Below are 18,275 nucleotides of genomic sequence, written 5' to 3'. Positions count from 1 at the left end.
GGACGCGCGAAGATCCTTGCGGGAGAGGAGAGTGTGGAGTGGAGGAGGGGTGAGCAAGGCAGAGTCGCAGCCCACTCCTCAGTCTGGTATCTGCATAGTCCCTCGGCTAAAGCTGGGATTTTACCTTTGAAATCCCGGGAAAAGAGCGCAGTCCGGCCACACAGAGGGGCTCAGCAAGCTAGCTGAGCCGGGGAAGGGGAGTGGGCGTGTGGCCCGGCCCAGATCTGGGGTGCGTGCTGGTGTGGGATGGGAGGGGGAGTGTGGCCCGGCCTAGATCCGGGACAAAAGTGGGGACCGGGAGCCTGTGCCGCGAGCCGAGGGGATCAGCGCTGCCCAGTCCGTTCGGGGCGGGTGGTAGTAGTGGGGTCGACTGGCCAAACAGGTGCGCTCCCTCCCCTCTCCTCCCCGCCTCCTCTCTGTCCGGGCCCAGCGGGCGGAGCTGCGGGTGCCGGGGCCTGCGATTGGCGGGGCTGGGCTGGCAGAGTGGCCGGGGGAGCCCGGGAGCCCAAGCACCGCGGCGCAGGCGGAGGCGCGGAGCCGGCCAGAGCGCGCTACTGCGGGGTCCGCCGCCTGCCTGGCGGGGTCCGCCGCCTGCCTGGCCGGCTCCGCTCCGCTGCGCCTGGCTGGCGCTACTGAAACTTTCCTGCGCCCCGCGACCTCGCCACCTCGTGACTCTGACCCTGTGCTGCTCGGGCTCCGGTGCCTTTGGGATGGCAGAGCCCAGCGGCCAGGCTGGCGAGTAGAGGTAAGAGCTAGGCCCCCCTGAGTCGGTATGAGGGGGCCCCGGGGGGTCCTAGAGGGATCCGGGGTTCGAGGGGATCTGGGGACCCTGATGGGTGGTATAGTGGTGCCTGACTGAGGAGTGGGCTGCGACTTTGCTTTACCTACCCCTCTTCTACCCTACAGCCCCCTATGCCGCGAGGATCTTTGCGTGGTGAGTTGACCCTTTAAACTTTCCTGGGCGCCTCTCTAGACAGCTGGGTCCTTGGGAGAGAACCGCGCGGTGTTACAAGGAAGGCAGCCCCAGCTGGGGCTCGCAGCCGGCGGGGGTTGGCTGGGGGCTTTCTGCAGCCTCCCAACCCTAACAATTCCAAGCTGTCTCCCAAAACCTCGGACCTTCCTCATCTACTCCTGGGGGTTGATGTTTGGGCAGCCACTCCTCTCTGCCCGGAGCCGGGCACCCCGGGGCACCCAAGTTTTGGGTGTTGTTTTGTTCAACCAGTAGCCACTCCTCAATTTTCAGGGGGGCGGGGTTATTGAAGTGAGATCTCTTTTCTGTTTCCTGGGCTGCCTGGAACCCTACCCTCCAGAAAACATCTTGAGCAAGCAGAGTGGGAACAGGGACCAAAGCCATCTAGGTTCCAATCCGCAGCCTGGTAGGAACACCGTGGGCTTTTCTTGTTTCTGAACGGTCTATTCTTTTGAGCTGTCTGGCTTGAGTCATATGGAAACTGCACCTCTCCTCTCCTGCCCTCTTTTGCTACTTAGGGGGGAAATTAATTTTGATTGAGGGTGGATAGGCAGGTAGCTTGTCACCTATGAGGATCATCCTTTTTAATGATCATCTTTATTTCCCCTCAATGTCAAAGCCAAATGCCTTTCTGTTTTCTTGACCTAAGACGGTACACCTGAGAGTTAAAAACATACCAAACACAGGCTTTGGAGCCCGGAAAACCCCAGCCCTGCTGTTCATTAGCTGTGTGTCCTTGGGCAGGTTTCCTAACCTCTCTGAGCTCAGAGTTCCCACCGCAGGGGGATGTGGTGAGGCTTTTGTGAGGTTAGGCATGGAAGGCATCTGGCTCATAGGACAACAGCCTTGGACTGCCAGTCTGCATCCTGGAGCTTGGGCCTTCTTGCTGCCTGAGGGACCCAGACCCTTTGTGACTCAGTTTCCTCTCCTCTCAAAAGTTGGTGTGGACCAGCCCCTCTTAACCAGCCCTTTTGAGAGAAGTAGACAGATGCATATACTCGCCAAGGCCTATGATTTCACTGGGTTTGTAAGCCTCAGATTTAAGACAACCCCATCCATCCCCCTCCTTGTCATGAATTATTCGGAAGATATAAGGCCTTCTGTCTACCACTGATCTCTTCCCATCCCATTTGGATGCCTGGAGGTTACGGTTGTAAATATCAGGGAAGTGCAAGTGCACTAATTAACCAGCATGATAGGGAGAGGGGCTGACCTGTAGAACCTGGCCAAAGTCACCTTCAAGATCATCTAGCCACCCCATCCCTATTCTTCCTTCCCCGAAGCTGCATCTCCACCTGGAGAGCATCTAATCTTTTTTGCTGGGATCCTTGAGTGGCAGCCCACTAGGCAGCTGGTTTCATGATTGGGCAACTCCAGTCTGTTAAAAAATTCTTCCTGTTTGGAGTAGAAATCTGTGTCCCTGTTACTTCTACCCACTGGTTCTAGTACAACCCTTCAGGCATCTCTTATTGGCTCAATTATTCACTGTGGTCCCCTGATGCCTGGCATTCTGTTCCTTCCCTGAGGCATTCAACACACTGAACTGAGTCTGGCAATGATCACAGCACCATTTATTGAGTGTTTATTATATGCCAGGTCCTGTACTGAGAGCTTTTACACATACTATTTCTGTGCAGCCTTAAGACAGCCCCATGAGGTGGAATCTTTTCTTATCCTCATTTTACATATGAAAAAACAGGTTTAGAGAGGTTAAGAGACCTACCCAAGGTCATACAACACATAAGGAGCTAGGCTGCATCCCAAAGCTAGCATCTGCCTTTATCGTTACTTCCGTCCTGTGCTGGCATGCGTGTCCACTGTGCCCACACACTGTGTGTGTGTGTGTGTGTGTGTGTGTATGTCTCAGTCTGTGGTGTTTCATGGCAGTGCTTTTCTCACAGTCACCTGGGGCCCCTATTAAAATGCAGATCTTTCACCTCTACTCCAGACTTAGGAATCTGCACTTTTTAAAACTCCCCAGACCATTCTCATGCACACCACAGTTTGAGAACCACAGCCCCAAGGTATGCTTAGGGAAAGAATGTGGCATGTGGGTTCCAGGAGATCTGAATTCAAGTCTTGGCTTCACTCTTTTTTTTTTTACTTATTTGTTTGTTTACTTATTTGTTTATTTATTGGCTGCTTTGGGTCTTTGTTGCTGCGCGTGGACTTTCTCTAGTTGTGGCGAGCCGGAGCTACACTTCGTTGCGGTGCGTGGGCTTCTCATTGCGGTGGCTTCTCTTGTTGCAGAGCACAGGCCCTAGAGCTCACGGGCTTCAGTAGTTGTAGCACACGGGCTCAGTAGTTGTGGCTCGCGGGCTCTAGAGCGCAGGCTCAGTAGTTGTGGCACACAGGCTTAGTTGCTTCGCGGCATGTGGGATCTTCCCGGACCAGGAATCGAACCCGTGTCCCTTGCATTGGCAGGCAGATTCTTAACCACTGCGCCACCAGGGAGACCCTTGGCTTCACTCTTTTGAGCTGGTTACTTTCCCTTCCTGGGACAAGATGTTATACCCCCAGTATACGGGGTGACTGCTGTCTGTGATGGGCTGTGGAAGTCTCCTGGGTGGATGTCACACATTATGGGGCAGGCCCTAGGAGGACAGGGTGCCCTGGTGAGGCCTCTCCTGCCACAGTGGATGTGCATGGCCACAAACCTGTGGCTCCTAGGAGGCCCTACTCGTCACCCCTCCCCCCCCATCTCTCCAGACATCTGGCCTCTACTTTCTAGAAGGACTGGTGCACCTTGGATGAAGCTCTGGTGGTCAGATTTCTTAGCATGGGTGGTGGGGACCCCGGACAGATGGGCAGGACTCCCCTCCACACACACCTCTTCCTCCTCCACGGCCCGTGATGGCCTCTGATCTCCCAGACAGGAAGTGCTGTGCTCCAGCTTCTGGGGGAGGGGAGTGGGGTAGGTCTGCCGTGTGTGCATTGGTGTTTTAAATCCAGTGGAAATGCATCCTTTCCCCGGAGGGCTGCTCTGCTGGTCCGTGGGCAGCTCTAGACAAACAGCTGACCTGCGGCTGGCTGGGTAGGGCTGGTGCCGGGAGGGGTGTGGGGTAAAGGAATCGCCTGCATGGGCCTCGGCTGGGTCCCAGTTCCCACCTCCTAGCCCTGCTGTACACAGAGCACTTGTTTCACCTTTATCCTGTTTGATCTCCTGAAAGCACCGAATTAGTAAACACCCATTCTATGGAAGAGGTCACTGGAGTCCAGGAAGCTGCAGTGACACGTCCGTCCAAAGCTCTACCGTCTGGGTGCGTGGGGGGGATGGTAAAGTCGGAACTTGAACCCAGGCCCCTTGGCAATAAGCACAGGTCTTTTTCGCGCTGCCTCCCACACCTCGTTGTTTTCTGCCCCATGTGGTCGTGGCCTTGGTGCCAGAGTCCTCGCCCGGATGCTGGAAGACCTGGGTTCTGACTGGGCCACCACTGGGCTGTGTGATCCTGGGCGGGGCTGGTCGTCCCTTAAAACTTCAGTTTCCTTGTCTATAAAGGGTGGGGGGTGTTTGGTTAGATCTCTGAGATTCCTTCCAACCTTGACATACACAGGTTACCTTTTTTGTTTTTTGCATTTCCGGAGGCAGGGCGTGGGGTTCCATGATGGGCTCGGGGCATGGGTGAGTTGTTGGGTGGGGTTGGAGGGCAGAGTGCTGCACTGGGGCTGGTTATGAAACCAGTCGGAAGGGCTTCTGTGGGCTCAGTGTCCAGGGCACTTGGGAGCTGGGGTGCGGGGGGGCAGCAGGAGGGTGCCCGGGGCAGGGTGAGGTGGCTTACTCTGAACGCTGAAGGCGGGTGATGGTGGGAATGACTGGGGATGTGGATGGGAGCTGAGGGCGAGCTGGGGTCCCCGTAGAGCCCCTCTGTCAGCCCAGGACAGCCCTGGCCGAGAGACCAAGAGAATGTCATAGTCTCTAATCTACCTCCTGAGCCACTGCATGTCTCTCTGTGGGACGTCCCCAGCCTTCCTTGAGTCCAACCCCTCCCAACTGGAGTCTGTGTCAGGACTGAGGGGCTTCCAGTGGCCTGTTCTCCATGCCCAGGGCGGGCTCCCAGCAGCCTGGCTTCCTAAAGTAGGCCCTTGTCAACCGCAGCCTCTGCCAGCCACCTGCCCTCAGCTCCCCCTCCATCATGCCTCTTTTTCCCTCCCTGGGGGTGGCTCTCTGTCACCCTCCCACGGGATCAAACCCATGCTCTCTGGCCTGGCCATCAGGGCCCCATGCCTTCTCCCACTTCCCTCCCTGCCTCTTCTCTCTCTGTTCTTCAGGCTCCACCTGTGACTCCTGTATGTTCTTCTCTCTCAACCACTGCTTCATTGCCCAAATTCTAACTGCCCCTCCAGGACTGGCACAAATGTCACTTCTGCTCGGTCTCATCAATAAGGGGGAGGCATCCCCCTGTGCGGTTCTGGTTTGTAGCTCTTATCAACTCCCTTGCTTCACACTTTGTCATCAGCTTGTCCGTCTCCCGAGATGGGTTCTGAACTTCTTGAGGGCAAGGCCTGGCTTTATCTCTCATCTCGGTGCCCGCGGAGTAGGTGGGGCCTGGCGAGGGCCTTCCTTGGTCTAGTAAATGCTCATAAAGCCTTGTAGAGTTGGACTGGCTTGTAATCGGGCTTGGTTTTTATGCTCCTGGCTCAGAGCTTTTTGCCTGCACCCCGCTTCCCCACGCAAACAGGTGGGGGTCCTGTCTGTCTGGGCTCTGGGTTAAGCTAGCTCCAGCCAAGGGACGCACAGAGGGACGCCTTTGGTTTTTGGAAAGACTTTCTGCCTCCTTTGGCTCGTTCTTGCTATTTAAGAAAGTCCCTTCTGGCTATGTGGCATCAAAGACAGAGAGGCCTGGAACCAGGTCTGCAAAGGGTACCTTGTCAGCTCCCCTGCCTGCAGGCTGAACTTCAGGTCTCAAAGGAGCATAGCCAAGATTCATCTGATTCTCTAGAATTCAGAAGAAAGTTTGTAAAGTATTTACAAAGGGTCTGCAAGGTTATGCGGATTGTGTTGGGGGCCCAGAGACATGGCCCCAGAGGCACCCAGGGATTCCCTTGACTTTTCTAGGGATGCACAGTTCTTTGCAGTCAGAATCTCCAGGGAAACTGTCTGTCGCTGCATTCAGCGAGGGTTGTTGAACTAGAAGGAGACTCTCCATCATGACGGCTCCCTATTCAGAATGAGGCTCTTGTGTTGGGGTCATTTTCCCTGCTAGTATCATTTGCTGAGAGTGAACTTAGGCAGTGGCAGGTGGGCGAGGTGGGACCAAGGAGAACAGGCTTCAGTCAACACCCACACAGCTGGGCCAGGTGACCAGGGAGGAGCTCTCTGTCCCCAAGGAGGGAGCTCCCATATCCTTGTAGGTCACGGTGGCTATTAAAGACCCATCTTGGAGTAAGGTTCAAGGGATGCTGAGGGTGCTGGAGGGAGAGAAGTGAGATTGATGATAGTCTGGCTTTAGGTTCAGATGCTGCCAAGTCCCTTGCCCAATTAGAGGCTGGCAGGGGCCCTTGAAGTCCTGTCGCCTCCCATGATGCCCTTGTTACTGAATGTCCTGCTCACTTTTGTTTTCTCAGTTTACCTGTCCACCCTCTGCCCCTGGACTGAGCATCTTAGCACAGGTGCCTCAGGGTTGACTCCTCTGGGCCACCCGAGGTCGCACCTCCTCAGAGGGGGAGGGGAGGGAGCATGGGGGTAAATGAATAAGTAAATGAGTGAATGGTCCTTCTCAGCATCTTTGGTGACCCTGTCTGACTGTCACCGGCTGGAGAATATGTGACAACTGAGTCCACCAGGAAATGGCTGTCTGACGGGAGCAGTGAGGACCCAGCCAGACATAATGGAAGCTGGCTCTGGATGGAGCCGGGATCTCGGAGCCTTCCCCATCCGTCAAAGCTGGCGCTGCTTCCACGAGGAGAGAATTCCCAAAAGGCTCCGCCGGCCCCCTGATAGGGATCTGCAGGGTGTGTGAGGGATTTGCTTTTCGGCCAGGATGTGGGGAGTTAAAAATAGGTATCCTAATCCCTCAGGTCCGTGTCAGACTTGAGGCTGCTCAGGGCCCTTCGGCTCCATTATCTCACTCGAGTGGCTTGGCAGCCGCTGACGTGGGTAGAGGTCGGGCTGCCCACTTTATAAAGGAGCATGGGGAGGCGTGCGCCCAATTTCTGCTTGAGGCTGTACCCAGTATTTGGTGGCAGAACCTAGGTCTGTTCCCTGGCCCCCATGCGAGGAGCCCAATTAAAGTCTGAGGTCCACAGGCTACAGGAGGGAAGGGGGTTGGTTGAAACAATAGGGGTAGATTACTAAGCAAAGCAGCAAGGAAGGCTCAGGCTGGATCAAGGCCCCAGGGGTTGGGGAGCAGTGGGAGGCTGTAAGTGCTGGAGCAGGGGTGTGTGGGGAGGTGGGGGTAGTGATGCGAGTGAAGCAGAAAAGTTCCATCGAGACCCCAAGTCGGACCCCTTGAATGTCATAATAAGGCGCGTGAACATGATACTGAGGGCAAAGGGGAGCCATTGAGGACTCCAGAGCACAGCAGTTACTGCTTTATCAGAAGTGCAGTGTGATGGTGTGCTCCCCCGGCTTTGCTATGGGTGTCTTTTTATGGTGTTTGGTAGAGCAGATTTTTTGTGCGGGCGGCGGGGGGGATTTTTTTTTTTTTTGGCTGTGCCACGCGGCATCTGGGATCTTAGTTCCCCAGACCAGGGATGAAATCCGTACCCCCTGCAATGGAAGCGTAGAGTCTTAACCACTGAACCGCCAAGGAAGTCCCGGTAGAGCAGATTTTTATTTAAATCCTTGGAAGACACCCTGTCCCTCCCCACATCTCCTTCTGCAACCTGGTACTGTAGAGGAGGGAGAGTCTCATTTTCTGCTGCCTCTGGGTTCTGGAGCAAAGTCTATATCTGGGTTTCTCTGCTTCTTCCTGTTTCTAATCTAGGTTCTCCTGGTTGTCTGTCTATCTGTCCTTGCCGTGGTTGGAGGAATTAAAGGAGAGGGAGGAGGCGGTGGCTGAAGTTGAGGGGAAGGCTCTTCTCTCCTGGCCTGATTCATTGAAACTTTTACAGGCTGCGCTAGTGCCTCCTTGCCCCTGGCAAGCTCCCACACCACCAGGCTCTCCTTCCACACATTTTAGTGCCCTTTGTCCTCTAACCCATACCTTTATTAGCTCTTTGCTCTTTCCCCAGATAGGGGGAGACCCTGGTGGGCAGAATGGGAGGTAACCAGATCTCTCAGACCGTTGAAAATCTGTCGTCCGCCCATTTTAGAGTTGGGCAGACAGAGGCCTGGGTTTGCTGGGACTCAAACCCGATCTCCAGCCCCGTCCTGGTCTTTGGCTGCAACACTATTGTGCTTTTCAGAGTCACTCTGCTTCTGAGCTCCAAGCGCAGGGATTCCCAGCTCTGTGTGAACCCTGGTTCTGCAGCCTCGGCTCCTCCTGGGGCTGGGAGCCAGCAGCGCCAAGCCTGCGGGTTCCCGGCGAGGGCTCTTGGCGTTGACTTAGTCACAGGGATGAGATCACTACTCACCTCGGGATGGGGGAGGATGCCAAGGTTTGGGAACTTGCACTCTGAGCCACTTGTCGATTTTGTGTGCGTGTGTGTGTGTGTAAGAAAAACAAACCTGTGGGTTGGGACTTTGTACTTGGCCTGTGAACTGCGGACCTGGAAGCTGCTGGGCCATGACAAGCTCCTGGACTGTGCCATCTCACAGATTCCAGGAGAGTGGCTCTGTGTCGAGAGAGCTTGAACCTGGTGTTAGTGTTTGTTCTGTCTCATCCTGGCTCTTTGCAAGGGGCAGGACCTCCCTGGGCTGTAAAAATCATTCCTGGCAGCTCACACTTTCTGAGTACTTCCCATGAGCCAGTATCTGGGCTCAAGACTTTCCAAGGATCAGCCCCTTTGATTCTCACAACAGAGCCGTGAGGGCCTGTTATCGTCTCCATTTTGCAGATGAGGAAGCTGAGGCCCAGAGAGGAGGTCACCCAGCTTCAGGTCACCCAGCTTGGACAGGGCAGAGGTAGAGTTCAAATGAAAATCTCCCCACTCCACAGCTCGAGGTGTCAGTCACTGTGCTTCTCTGCCCTCCAGCTGCTGGGCTAATTCTTGTGGGATTGTGAAAGCATAAATACTAAGAAATTAGGTGTGATTAAGCAGGTAAGGAGCAGGAAAGGGGTGAATGAGGAATCCTAGATTGACATCATCCCCCATATTCCCCGTCCAGCACTGACCACGAGCAGTCAGAGACGGGGAACAGAGGAGAGCAGGTACGGCTGTATCCAAGCTCCAGGAGGAAAGGTCGCATTAAGCCATTCCTGGGCCTGTCTCTTTCCATCCCCTGTAACTGTTGGCTTTTTTGGTGTTAATTCCTTTCCTATCCTCCCCCGGAAGGTGCCTTTAAGGCTGGGATCATTTCCCTTTGAGCGGAGTGACCAATACTGTGTTGATTCAGATTTGGAACAGGGGTCTGTTGTTGGCTGCTGAATCCTGGGCTTGGGGTGGGAGGTGGGGAAAGAGCCAAGCAGCTTGTTCCCACCCCAGAGGGGCCTGGTATTTTGGAGAGGCTAAGGGTAGGGACTAGTCTGGGGTCCATTAAACAGACCTGGATTGGAGTCCTGGCTGCTCCACCTACCAGCTGTGTGGCCTTGGACAAAGTTACCTCACTTATCTGATCCCCAGTATTCTCATCTGTAAATTGGGAATAATAATAATCCTTATCTCCTAGGGTTGTTGTTAGGCTAAAACTAGACATGGAGCTAGAGAACACAGTACAATGTCTGTGCCTTGTAAACACTTAACAAATGCTAGTGATTTTGTTCTTACTTATCACTATTTCCATTATTATTACTGAGGGCCTTCTCAGTCAACTGTACATTGGTCTTGGGATACTCTGGCCAATGCCCTTTCCAGAACTTACTGCCTCTGGGAAGGCAGTTTTGGGTATGGAAAAGTCTGATATAAAGAGACTATATGAATTACTTATTTATTTTTTCTTGTAAAGATACAGGGTGACTCAAATCCACCAAACAAAAAGGTTTTTGAATGTGGGTTTTTCAGTGAGCTACAGGGATGAATAGAGAAAGGGTATGATAGAGAAAGAGGTTTCTTTAAGATGCTGGAAGTTTATCTCTTGCACAGCGTTCACATTACACTAGAGCTTGTTTTTGCCGGTTAAGTTGCTGAGGTGAGTGTATGTTGAAGCAGCCCTGCTGGGTGAAGGGGGTGGGTGGAGAGATTCAAACCAATGTGAGGTTTGGCTCCTCCCTCCATCCTGAGAACCTCCGGGGTCCACTCCTAGGGAGAAAGCATGCCCAGTCTTGGAGAAGCCACAGGTTGGTGTGGGGAGGGTGACATATCAGGGGGGGCTTCCTGGAGGAAGTGGCGCTGGAGGCGGCTGCCCTGGTTTCTGCAAACAGGATTGCAAAATCACTTCTCCCAAGCTTGCCTGGGTCTCTGTGGCAGCCCTGCAGCCCGGTCAGCTGGGAGGCCCCAGGCCTGGCAGTCAGGACACTTGAGGAGGGGGGGGCGATGTCCAATCCTGCCTCAGTTTCCCCCTTTAGACCTGTACATCCCTAGAGCCCCTTTATCTCGGGCATGCCTTTAAAAAGGGAGAGGAAGGATATGGATGAAGATTTGGGTTTGAAATCAGAGCTCAGTTTGTCACTTCCATTATGTGCCCTCAGGCAAGTCATTTCACTGCCCGTGCCTCAGTTTTCCCGTGTGTCATACGAGGATAATAGTGACCCTCACGTCACCGAGTTGTTTTGAGGCGTCGGTGAGGTAATGCAGGTAAAGTGCTTATCAGAGAGCTGGCTCAGGGGAAGCGCCTGTCATTAAAAACTGCTGCCCGCCTGCTGTTGTTTTCGGCTTGGGACGCACCTCTTCGCCCTCGCCTCCCCTCCACAGAGTTCCTGTTGTTGACATTCTCCGCACCAACTAGCGCAGGGATTTTAAGTATTTATATCCTTGCTGGAATTTCTCTTTGCATTGTCTAATTACCTGATTGAATGAAGGCAAACAATTTCACTTCCTTTCCTTTGCAAGCGCAGGAAACCGCCGGTGCCTTCTTTTCTGTGATTGAGATGATTATTGAAATATTTGATGACAACGCCTTCCCGCCTTGAGAGTTCTGCTCCCTCTTAGAATAGCTTAATGGGCCCCATAAATCAAGCTGCAGCCACGTGCTTGGGAAACATACATCTTGTTGAGGATGTTGATGGTTTGGCCGCTGTTTCTTTGGGTGCCAGCATGCTGTTTTGCCCGTTCCTGGAAGGATGGTTGATAAGACTTCTTTTTTAAATATTCGGAACTAACGACCTGTGTACGTATTTGGGGAGGACTGGCCGATGGAGTGTAGATCAAAACCAAGGCATAGGGAGAAGGTGTCACATGGCGAGGAATCACTGACTCTTCACACCTTGCTGGTGTTGGTGGCATTGGGTTCTGCCCTGCCCCTCCTGGCTCTGGGGCGGGGAAGTGCAGTGGTTAGGGGCATGGGTTCTTTTTCTTCTTTTGGCCGCACCTCGTGGCTTGCAGGATCTTAGTTCCCTCACCAGGGATTGAACCTGGGCCCCAGCAGGGAAAGTGCCGAGTCTTAACCACTGGACCTCCAGGGAATTCCCAAGGGCATGGGTTCTGAACTTGATGTCCTGGGGGCTTCCAGTCCTTGCCCTGTAACTGTATAAATTGTATAAATCAGTAACTGCATAAATTGACATAGTCATTTAACTTGTCCTTGGCTCTGAAGTGAGGGGTATAATAGATCCTGCTTCATAGGAATTGTAAGAATTGTTCTACACATAATGCTAGCACATGGTAAGTACTCATACAAGTAAGCCATTGTTTTTATTTAAGGATCTTAAAAAAATCCTTACTGTGTTCTTTACTCCAAGACCCTCCCCATTTGTTTTACCTCATTCTGTCCAGATAACAACCAGAACAGCATGCCCAGGCTTCTCCCACCTCTGGGCTCCTGCTGGCCAGTCCCCTCTATTTGGAATGCCCCTGTCTTTGCCCTTCCTTGTTCCTTCAGAACTTATCTCAAGCACTGTGCCCTCCGTGAAATGTTCCTAGAGCCTCCCCCCCCAGCCAGTCCCCCTTAAATGCCTTATTACATCCTTGTTATGCCTTTCGTCTGCAACTATTGTTGGCCCAGGTATGTTCCATGGAATGGCAGTCTGGAAGATACTTTGTAAAAAAGGAGTTTTGGAAAAGGCTGCATACTTGATGCCCGTTTGTACAGTAACAGCCCACGGTGGCAATTTTAAAGGCTCTGAGAAGTTCTGCAATACAGAAATCTGTCGAACTTTGTTTGCCCCAGAACTCTCCAAACCTCTGACCTTAGGACACTTTCTTCCTGGAATAACTATTGACAAAGCTTTGTGACCTTCTTGGGGGATGCGGTGTTGTAGACATCTATATAGTAGTTTGATGGTATCTCCCCATTTGACAGTCAAGGAAACCAAGTAACTGGCCCCAGGTAAACCTGTGTGCATCTCCATCACCTCCTGGATCAAGTGCAGGTCCTTTATGTGGGTGTTCAGGGCCAGGTGGCAAGGAAGGGCTGGCTGTGACCTGCTCTCAAAGAGCATTTGGCCTTGTTGAGGGAATGAGATGGACACATGAAACAGAGAGAGGTTAACTGCCAAATCATGCATCCCTGAGCCTGCGTGTAACAGGAGCCCTGGCGCAGGGCGCATCCCTGCCCAAGGAAGGACACGAGAGTCAAATGTCCTCTGGGAACCCAGCACTGTCCCCAGCGCCTGGGACCCCGGAACTCAGCCCCACCTGCCTCCCCTAGCGATCCCCGTGGATTCCGTGACTCCACTGTGCCCTGGTCCCGCGGGGGCACAGCGGAGGGAGGGGAGAAGAGGCAGCAGAGAAGAGAAGAGCCTTCTGTTTATCAATGCACAGTCTCCCCTTCCTTTCTGGGGAAAATGTGCTCTCTTTCTGATTCCTCTTTTATTATGGGAAGTTCTCAGGGGAGCAGTTACCTGACAGTGGGAATTATCTGCTGTCTTTATTCTAGTATCTGTCTGCCTAAATTCCTTCTTGGAGTAATTGATTTTGGTGATTCAGAGCTGCTGAATATTGTTTTAGAAGAGGGTGCCGGTGCGGAGGCAGGGGGATGCCCACAAAGGCGTTTTCAAGGGTGTGTGGGCGGCCAGCGGCGCTGCTGGTGGTGGTGAGGGTGGTATGGTAGATGATACGGTTCTTACCTTTGAATTGGTCCCCTCTCATACTGAAAGTGCATGGGTTGCACGGGAGCTCACTTGACTGTGGAACTGGGGCAGGTTTACTGTAGGAAAAAGAAGAGCTGAAAGGCAAGTGTCAGGTCTGATGGGTTCGGTCATCCCTCACCTTGGACGTTTAGTCCTGGCCATTGGCCCCAGCCTGACCCTGACCCTGGCTGTTGTCATCTGGCCTCCCGGAGGGCCAGGGAGACAGTGGCGACTCCTAGGAGAGCCTTGAAGGAGAGCAGCTGCTGTGAATCGGCCTGCCCTTTCCTCTGGGCAGCCTGAGGTGCTGGCTCTCGACCCTGCTGCCCGGGACACTGCTGTCCCCTGGGAGGGGAGGGCAGGTCAGGGTGCCTGCTTAGCAGGGATGCTGAGAAGGGCATGAAGGGAGGATCTCAGCATGGGACTGGGAGGTTTATTTGCTCAGTGGATAAAAAGGCAAGTGTGGGCATTTCCTCCCAGAAATGGCCCCCAGCAAATGCCCAGAAAAGGCCCAATTTCAAATGAGTGAGTGCTCTAGACGTGGAAGGGAAAGCCTGGACCACAAGGTTCCTCAGGTTTCTCACCTGGAGCTTATATGGGGGGGGCAGCATGGTACAGGGGCTTCAGTGGAATCTCTCCACTCCCCCACCCCTCCCTCACCCAGGGAGAAGGAGGGTCCAGCCCCAGAGGTGGCCTGTCCTTTGTCATAACCACTACCCTCCCCTCCTCCCTCCGTGAGGCCTGGACACTGCAACTCCCTGCCTGGGGGTCACATGGCATTTTCCTCTCCATTTTACAGATGAGGAAGTCGAGGCCCAGGGTGATCTGTCCAAGTTCCCACCGCACTCCCAGTCTCCTGACGCCAGGTCCGGGACCCCTGGGGGCTGTAGTGGGAGGTTGCAAGGCTCAGCATCAGCCCAGCGCAGGAGGGGATGAGCCCTTTGAGGGGAGAGTGGTTTCTCTTGTTCCATCACCATCTTAGTTGGAGTTGGTTCTGTGACTGGTTCCTTGAGTCTATGTAACCATCCGTTAGACTGGGAAACTCCTGAAGGACAGGGACCCTTTGTCACCCTGGGATCACCCCTCAGTGCCCAGCTTGGTGGGGGAGGTGGTCAGCCAGGGCTCTTTCAGGCATAAGAGGCAAAGATCCCATCAAACTGGCCAAATTTAGAGGGATGTTATGGGCTCACATATCTACTGAACCCAAGGGAGCGCAATAGACCGTACTGAATAAGTTAGGATGTGATATCTGTTTCTCTCCTCTCACTCCACCCAGTTCTAAGCTCTGTTTCTCCACTGCAGTGGGAGTGGAGGAAGGGGGTCCCCAGGGAAAATTGGGGCACTGGCCCCAGAAGAAGAGGGAGCAAGAACAGGCAAAAACAACAGAAAGCCCAGAAACACGATGCACATGTCATGAATGGCTGGTAAATTCAATGGATTTTTGTAGACACTTTTTTTTTCCTCCAAAGAAGGAATTTACATTGGAGGCACATGATATCCTAGAACAAAACCAAGCAGACCCTGGGCCCTGAGAAGGATCTGAAGCCACAGCTTGGCTCAGCAGGAAAGAGCGGCATAGTTGATTAGTGAAAGGGGTCTGCGCCTTGCTGGGAGAGGCAGGGTCTGCGTGTGCTCTGAGGGCCTGGGTGCCATCCCTCGTTGGGTCTGGGTTTTGGTGTTATAGGTGCTTTTAAGGTTTGAAAACAATTGGGTTGAAACTAAATAATGTCGAAAGACTCCTCCAAACTTTAAAAGACCAAATACATGTGTTTGGAAGCCCTTTCTGGCCATACATAATACTATCCTACGGAACCGACAGATAAATTATAATGAGATAGGACATGATGAGGGGTGATTGTTGGAGGCTGTGGTTCCTGGCACTCTGAGGCTCCAGGAAGGCCTTCTTGTCCTTTGACTGTGACATCAGTGAGCTGCACCGCTCCCGCCTGCAGGGGCACATATTTATTGAGTGCCTACCATCTGCCAGGCACTGTTTTAGTTTGAGTGCCTAGTGTTTATCACTGTTTACCAGATTGAGAACTGGTATGATTTTAGGAGCTCCTGTAAACCACCTCTGGTGCCTGAAATTCCACCATTAGTGGTTGATTTCTTTGGGTTAAACATTGCCCTTACTAGCTTAGGTGCTACGTACTAATGGGATACTGAATGTGGATCTCATTGATCTCTAAGCCCTATTTGGGTTGCAAGTTATTTTTTGGAAGTGTGGAGATAGAGGAGTTAAACAGGGGACCCGGATATGACATCGGGCTGGTGGTGGAAGTCAAGATTTGCACGTTGTACGTCACTGTGCCTACCCCACCCTGGGCGCTAAACTTAGCAACAGTCAAAAATTTTAGTCATCAAATTGTTTTTAGCGGTCATTGTTTTCTAAGTTTGGATCCTAAAGGCAGAACAAGAACTAAAGGTCCTTCCCGCCTCTGGCCCCCCCGCTGCAGCCTTCCAGGTCCTTCCGCTCAGATGGGCGGCTCCTACTGTGGCCGCCAGGGCCAGCTGCTAGAGGAAGTTGCTGGAGCCACCCTCCCACTCTTCCCAGCTGGAAGAACAGTTGTCTGCCCCTACCTGGTCACCTTCTGGCCCCTAGGAACCCCTTCCCCAATGACAGTATCCGCCACTGACCAGTCAGCAAATGCTGACCCTCCCCCCAACCCCATACAGTGGTTAAAAGTATGTGTGGGATCTGGAGTCCGACTGGGTTCAAGACCAGCTGGGTGACTATACCACTCTTTGCTGACTTTCCCGTCTGTAAAATGGGATAACAGTACCAACCCCCAAGGGATTTATGCAGGTGTCATTGAGATAGATGATCACGTCCCTAGTTCAAGACCTGGCACGTGAAGGAAACTCTACATGGGATCTTTTTTTTTTTTTTTTTCTCTTTGCCGCGCCATATGGCATGTGGGGTCTTAGTTCCCCGACCAGGAATCGAACCCGTCTTAACCACTGGACTGCCAGGGAAGTCCCGATACATGGGATCTTTGGTGATTATAATATCATTACTGCCCGGGGCCTCAGCCAGCCTTCCCACGGTGGGTACCAGCCTCCAGCTGCCCAACTCTTGCCTTCCCAGACACTGCACCTCCTGGCCCTTCGCATGTAGATGCCTTCTGACCCTCGGAGGGTCCTACCCCGGGTACCCTCCTCTCACCTGGGAACCCCAATCACGCTCAGGGTGTCAACTACCCCCGAACCTGGACTACTTCCAATCCCGACGTTAAGTCTCTCACTCTAATCCTCCCTCCAGAGTTCCAGATGGAGAAGTGATTTTTACCAGATGCTCTGAAGGCACATCAACTGGTCCAACATGGAAGTCCTGTTCCTTCCACTAAAACCACTTCCTCCCACCCCTAACCACCCCTCCCCCAGCCCCGACTTCCTTCTTTCAGGTGAAGGCTGCGCTGGCCAGGCCCCCCGGGCCGGGGAAGCCCTGCCTGGTGCCTCCCCTCTTTTCCCTCCTTCCTCCTTCGTGAAAGACCAGTAGTTCCCTTGTCCACTGGTTCCTACCTCCATCGCTGCCCCCACTGTCCACTAGGCGATGCCCCAGCCACCGCCTCCTGCTTCCCCCTGCACCCCACCTCCAGGGGACCTTTCTAAACCCAGGTCTGATGGAGTCACTCCCTCCCCAGAGTGCGAGGGGGCTCTGCTCCCCCACCTCTCTGTTGGGAGGTAATATTTCCACTTCTCAGGGCCGGGGCTGCCGGTGGATTGAGCAGTGGTGTGGTTGAAGCAAAACAGAGGTGGACAAACTAATAATTAACAGAAGTCAATTGTTAATAGCTTAAAAGTACCACCAGGCCCCAGCCCCACCCCCAGGCGGGAGGAAAGCTCACAGTCACTTGGCCCCTTGGACGAGATTGATTCCCAGCCAGCCTGGGACAGGGTTGACTGAGAAAGTGACAGGTACCGTGGGGTGTGTGTGTGTGGGGAAGGGGCGCGGGGTAAGTCCCATTGCCAAGGCCCCCGGGCTTTGACTGACTTTGATTCCCAGGGGTCTTCTTGGCACGTAGACAGTGGCCGCTGAACTAAAGAGGAAGATCAGATGGGTAATGGGGAAGAACCATGAATCTGTCCATAGTCCCGGTTCCCCAGTTTCATCCAGATCCAGGCTGCCGTCCTCTCTTCTGGGTGACTGCAGGGTGCTTCTAACCGGACTCACTCCTTTGTTTGCTCTCCTACAGTCTGTTCTTTCCTTAGTCACCAGAGTGCGTGTGGTTTTTTTAAATTTAAGGTAGATTGGTTCAAGTTGCTCTCACCTCCCACTGCTCTGGGAGCCACATGTAACCTGCCCTTGGCCCTGAGGTCTGGCTGGCCTGTCCCGGCTCACCTCCCCTTCCCCGTCCTCACCACTCTTCAGCCTCGCTGGTCTTTCCTTCGGTTTTGTCCACCTCTGGTCCCCTCTCCTCCTTGGAATGTCCCACTTCAGCTCTCACCTGAAATGACCTTCCTCCAGGACCACGTGTCTCATCGAGGGTGACCCTTCCCGTGATCTGTTAGTCTCTGCCTCAATACTTGTTTTTTCCTCTCTAGCACGCATCACAGTCTTAACTTACATGTGTGTATATGTGTGCGTGCGTGTGTGTGTGTATTTATAGTTTTTTTAATGCTTGTTTTTGTTTGTTTCACAGGACAGAAAGCCCAGGAGGACAGGCTCTCTGTCTGGCTTTTCACCATTAGCATTTGGCGGTTTCTGGTACATAGTAGGTCCTCAGTAAATATTTGTCAGATGAATGTATGAATGGGTAAATGGAGGCCTCAAGAGAGGCAGACCCTTGGCTAGGGTGACCAGCCGTCTCGATATGCCCAGGACTGGCCGCGGGGGAGGGATTTCCCTGGGACTTTCAGTTTTAAAACCACTATAGTTGCAGGGAAACCAGGATGAACTGACACCCTGCCCCTGCCCAAGTGTCCATTCCTGGAGGACCGTGATTTTCGAGGTCCAGATGCTTTTTAATGTTCACAGTCTTTAGAAGGAGTCCAGGGCCGATGCATTCCTAAGGACAATGTGTGGATGCCTGGGGGTGGGCACTGGGGCTGCCGGGCAGGTGGGCTGCCACTCCCCACCCGGCTGCTATCGGCCTCACCTG

At 53.4% G+C, this 18,275-nt stretch overlaps 1 protein-coding gene across 6 annotated transcripts in view; it reads left to right on the top strand.

Moving 5' to 3' along the window:
* Positions 1-18,275, top strand: part of DAB2IP (DAB2 interacting protein) — a 193,648-nt gene that overhangs the window by 24,434 nt on the left and 150,939 nt on the right. The window contains exons 1-2 of one of the 6 annotated variants that reach the window (XM_082467851.1): positions 490-745; positions 907-934. The exons of 4 other annotated variants lie outside the window; for them this stretch is intronic. In XM_082467851.1, the coding sequence (XP_082323977.1) occupies positions 913-934 (22 nt within the window). In that variant the 5' untranslated portion in view covers positions 490-745; positions 907-912. Of the gene's footprint in view, positions 1-489; positions 746-906; positions 935-18,275 lie in introns of those variants that run through there. One more of the 6 variants, XM_082467853.1, reaches the window with a different exon arrangement.

This window comes from Balaenoptera physalus, assembly GCF_965194825.1.
Source record: "Balaenoptera physalus genome assembly, chromosome: 7".
NCBI lineage: Eukaryota > Metazoa > Chordata > Mammalia > Artiodactyla > Balaenopteridae > Balaenoptera > Balaenoptera physalus.
The sequence above is the reverse complement of the archived record's forward strand: the minus strand, read 5'-3'. Positions and strand labels throughout refer to the sequence as shown.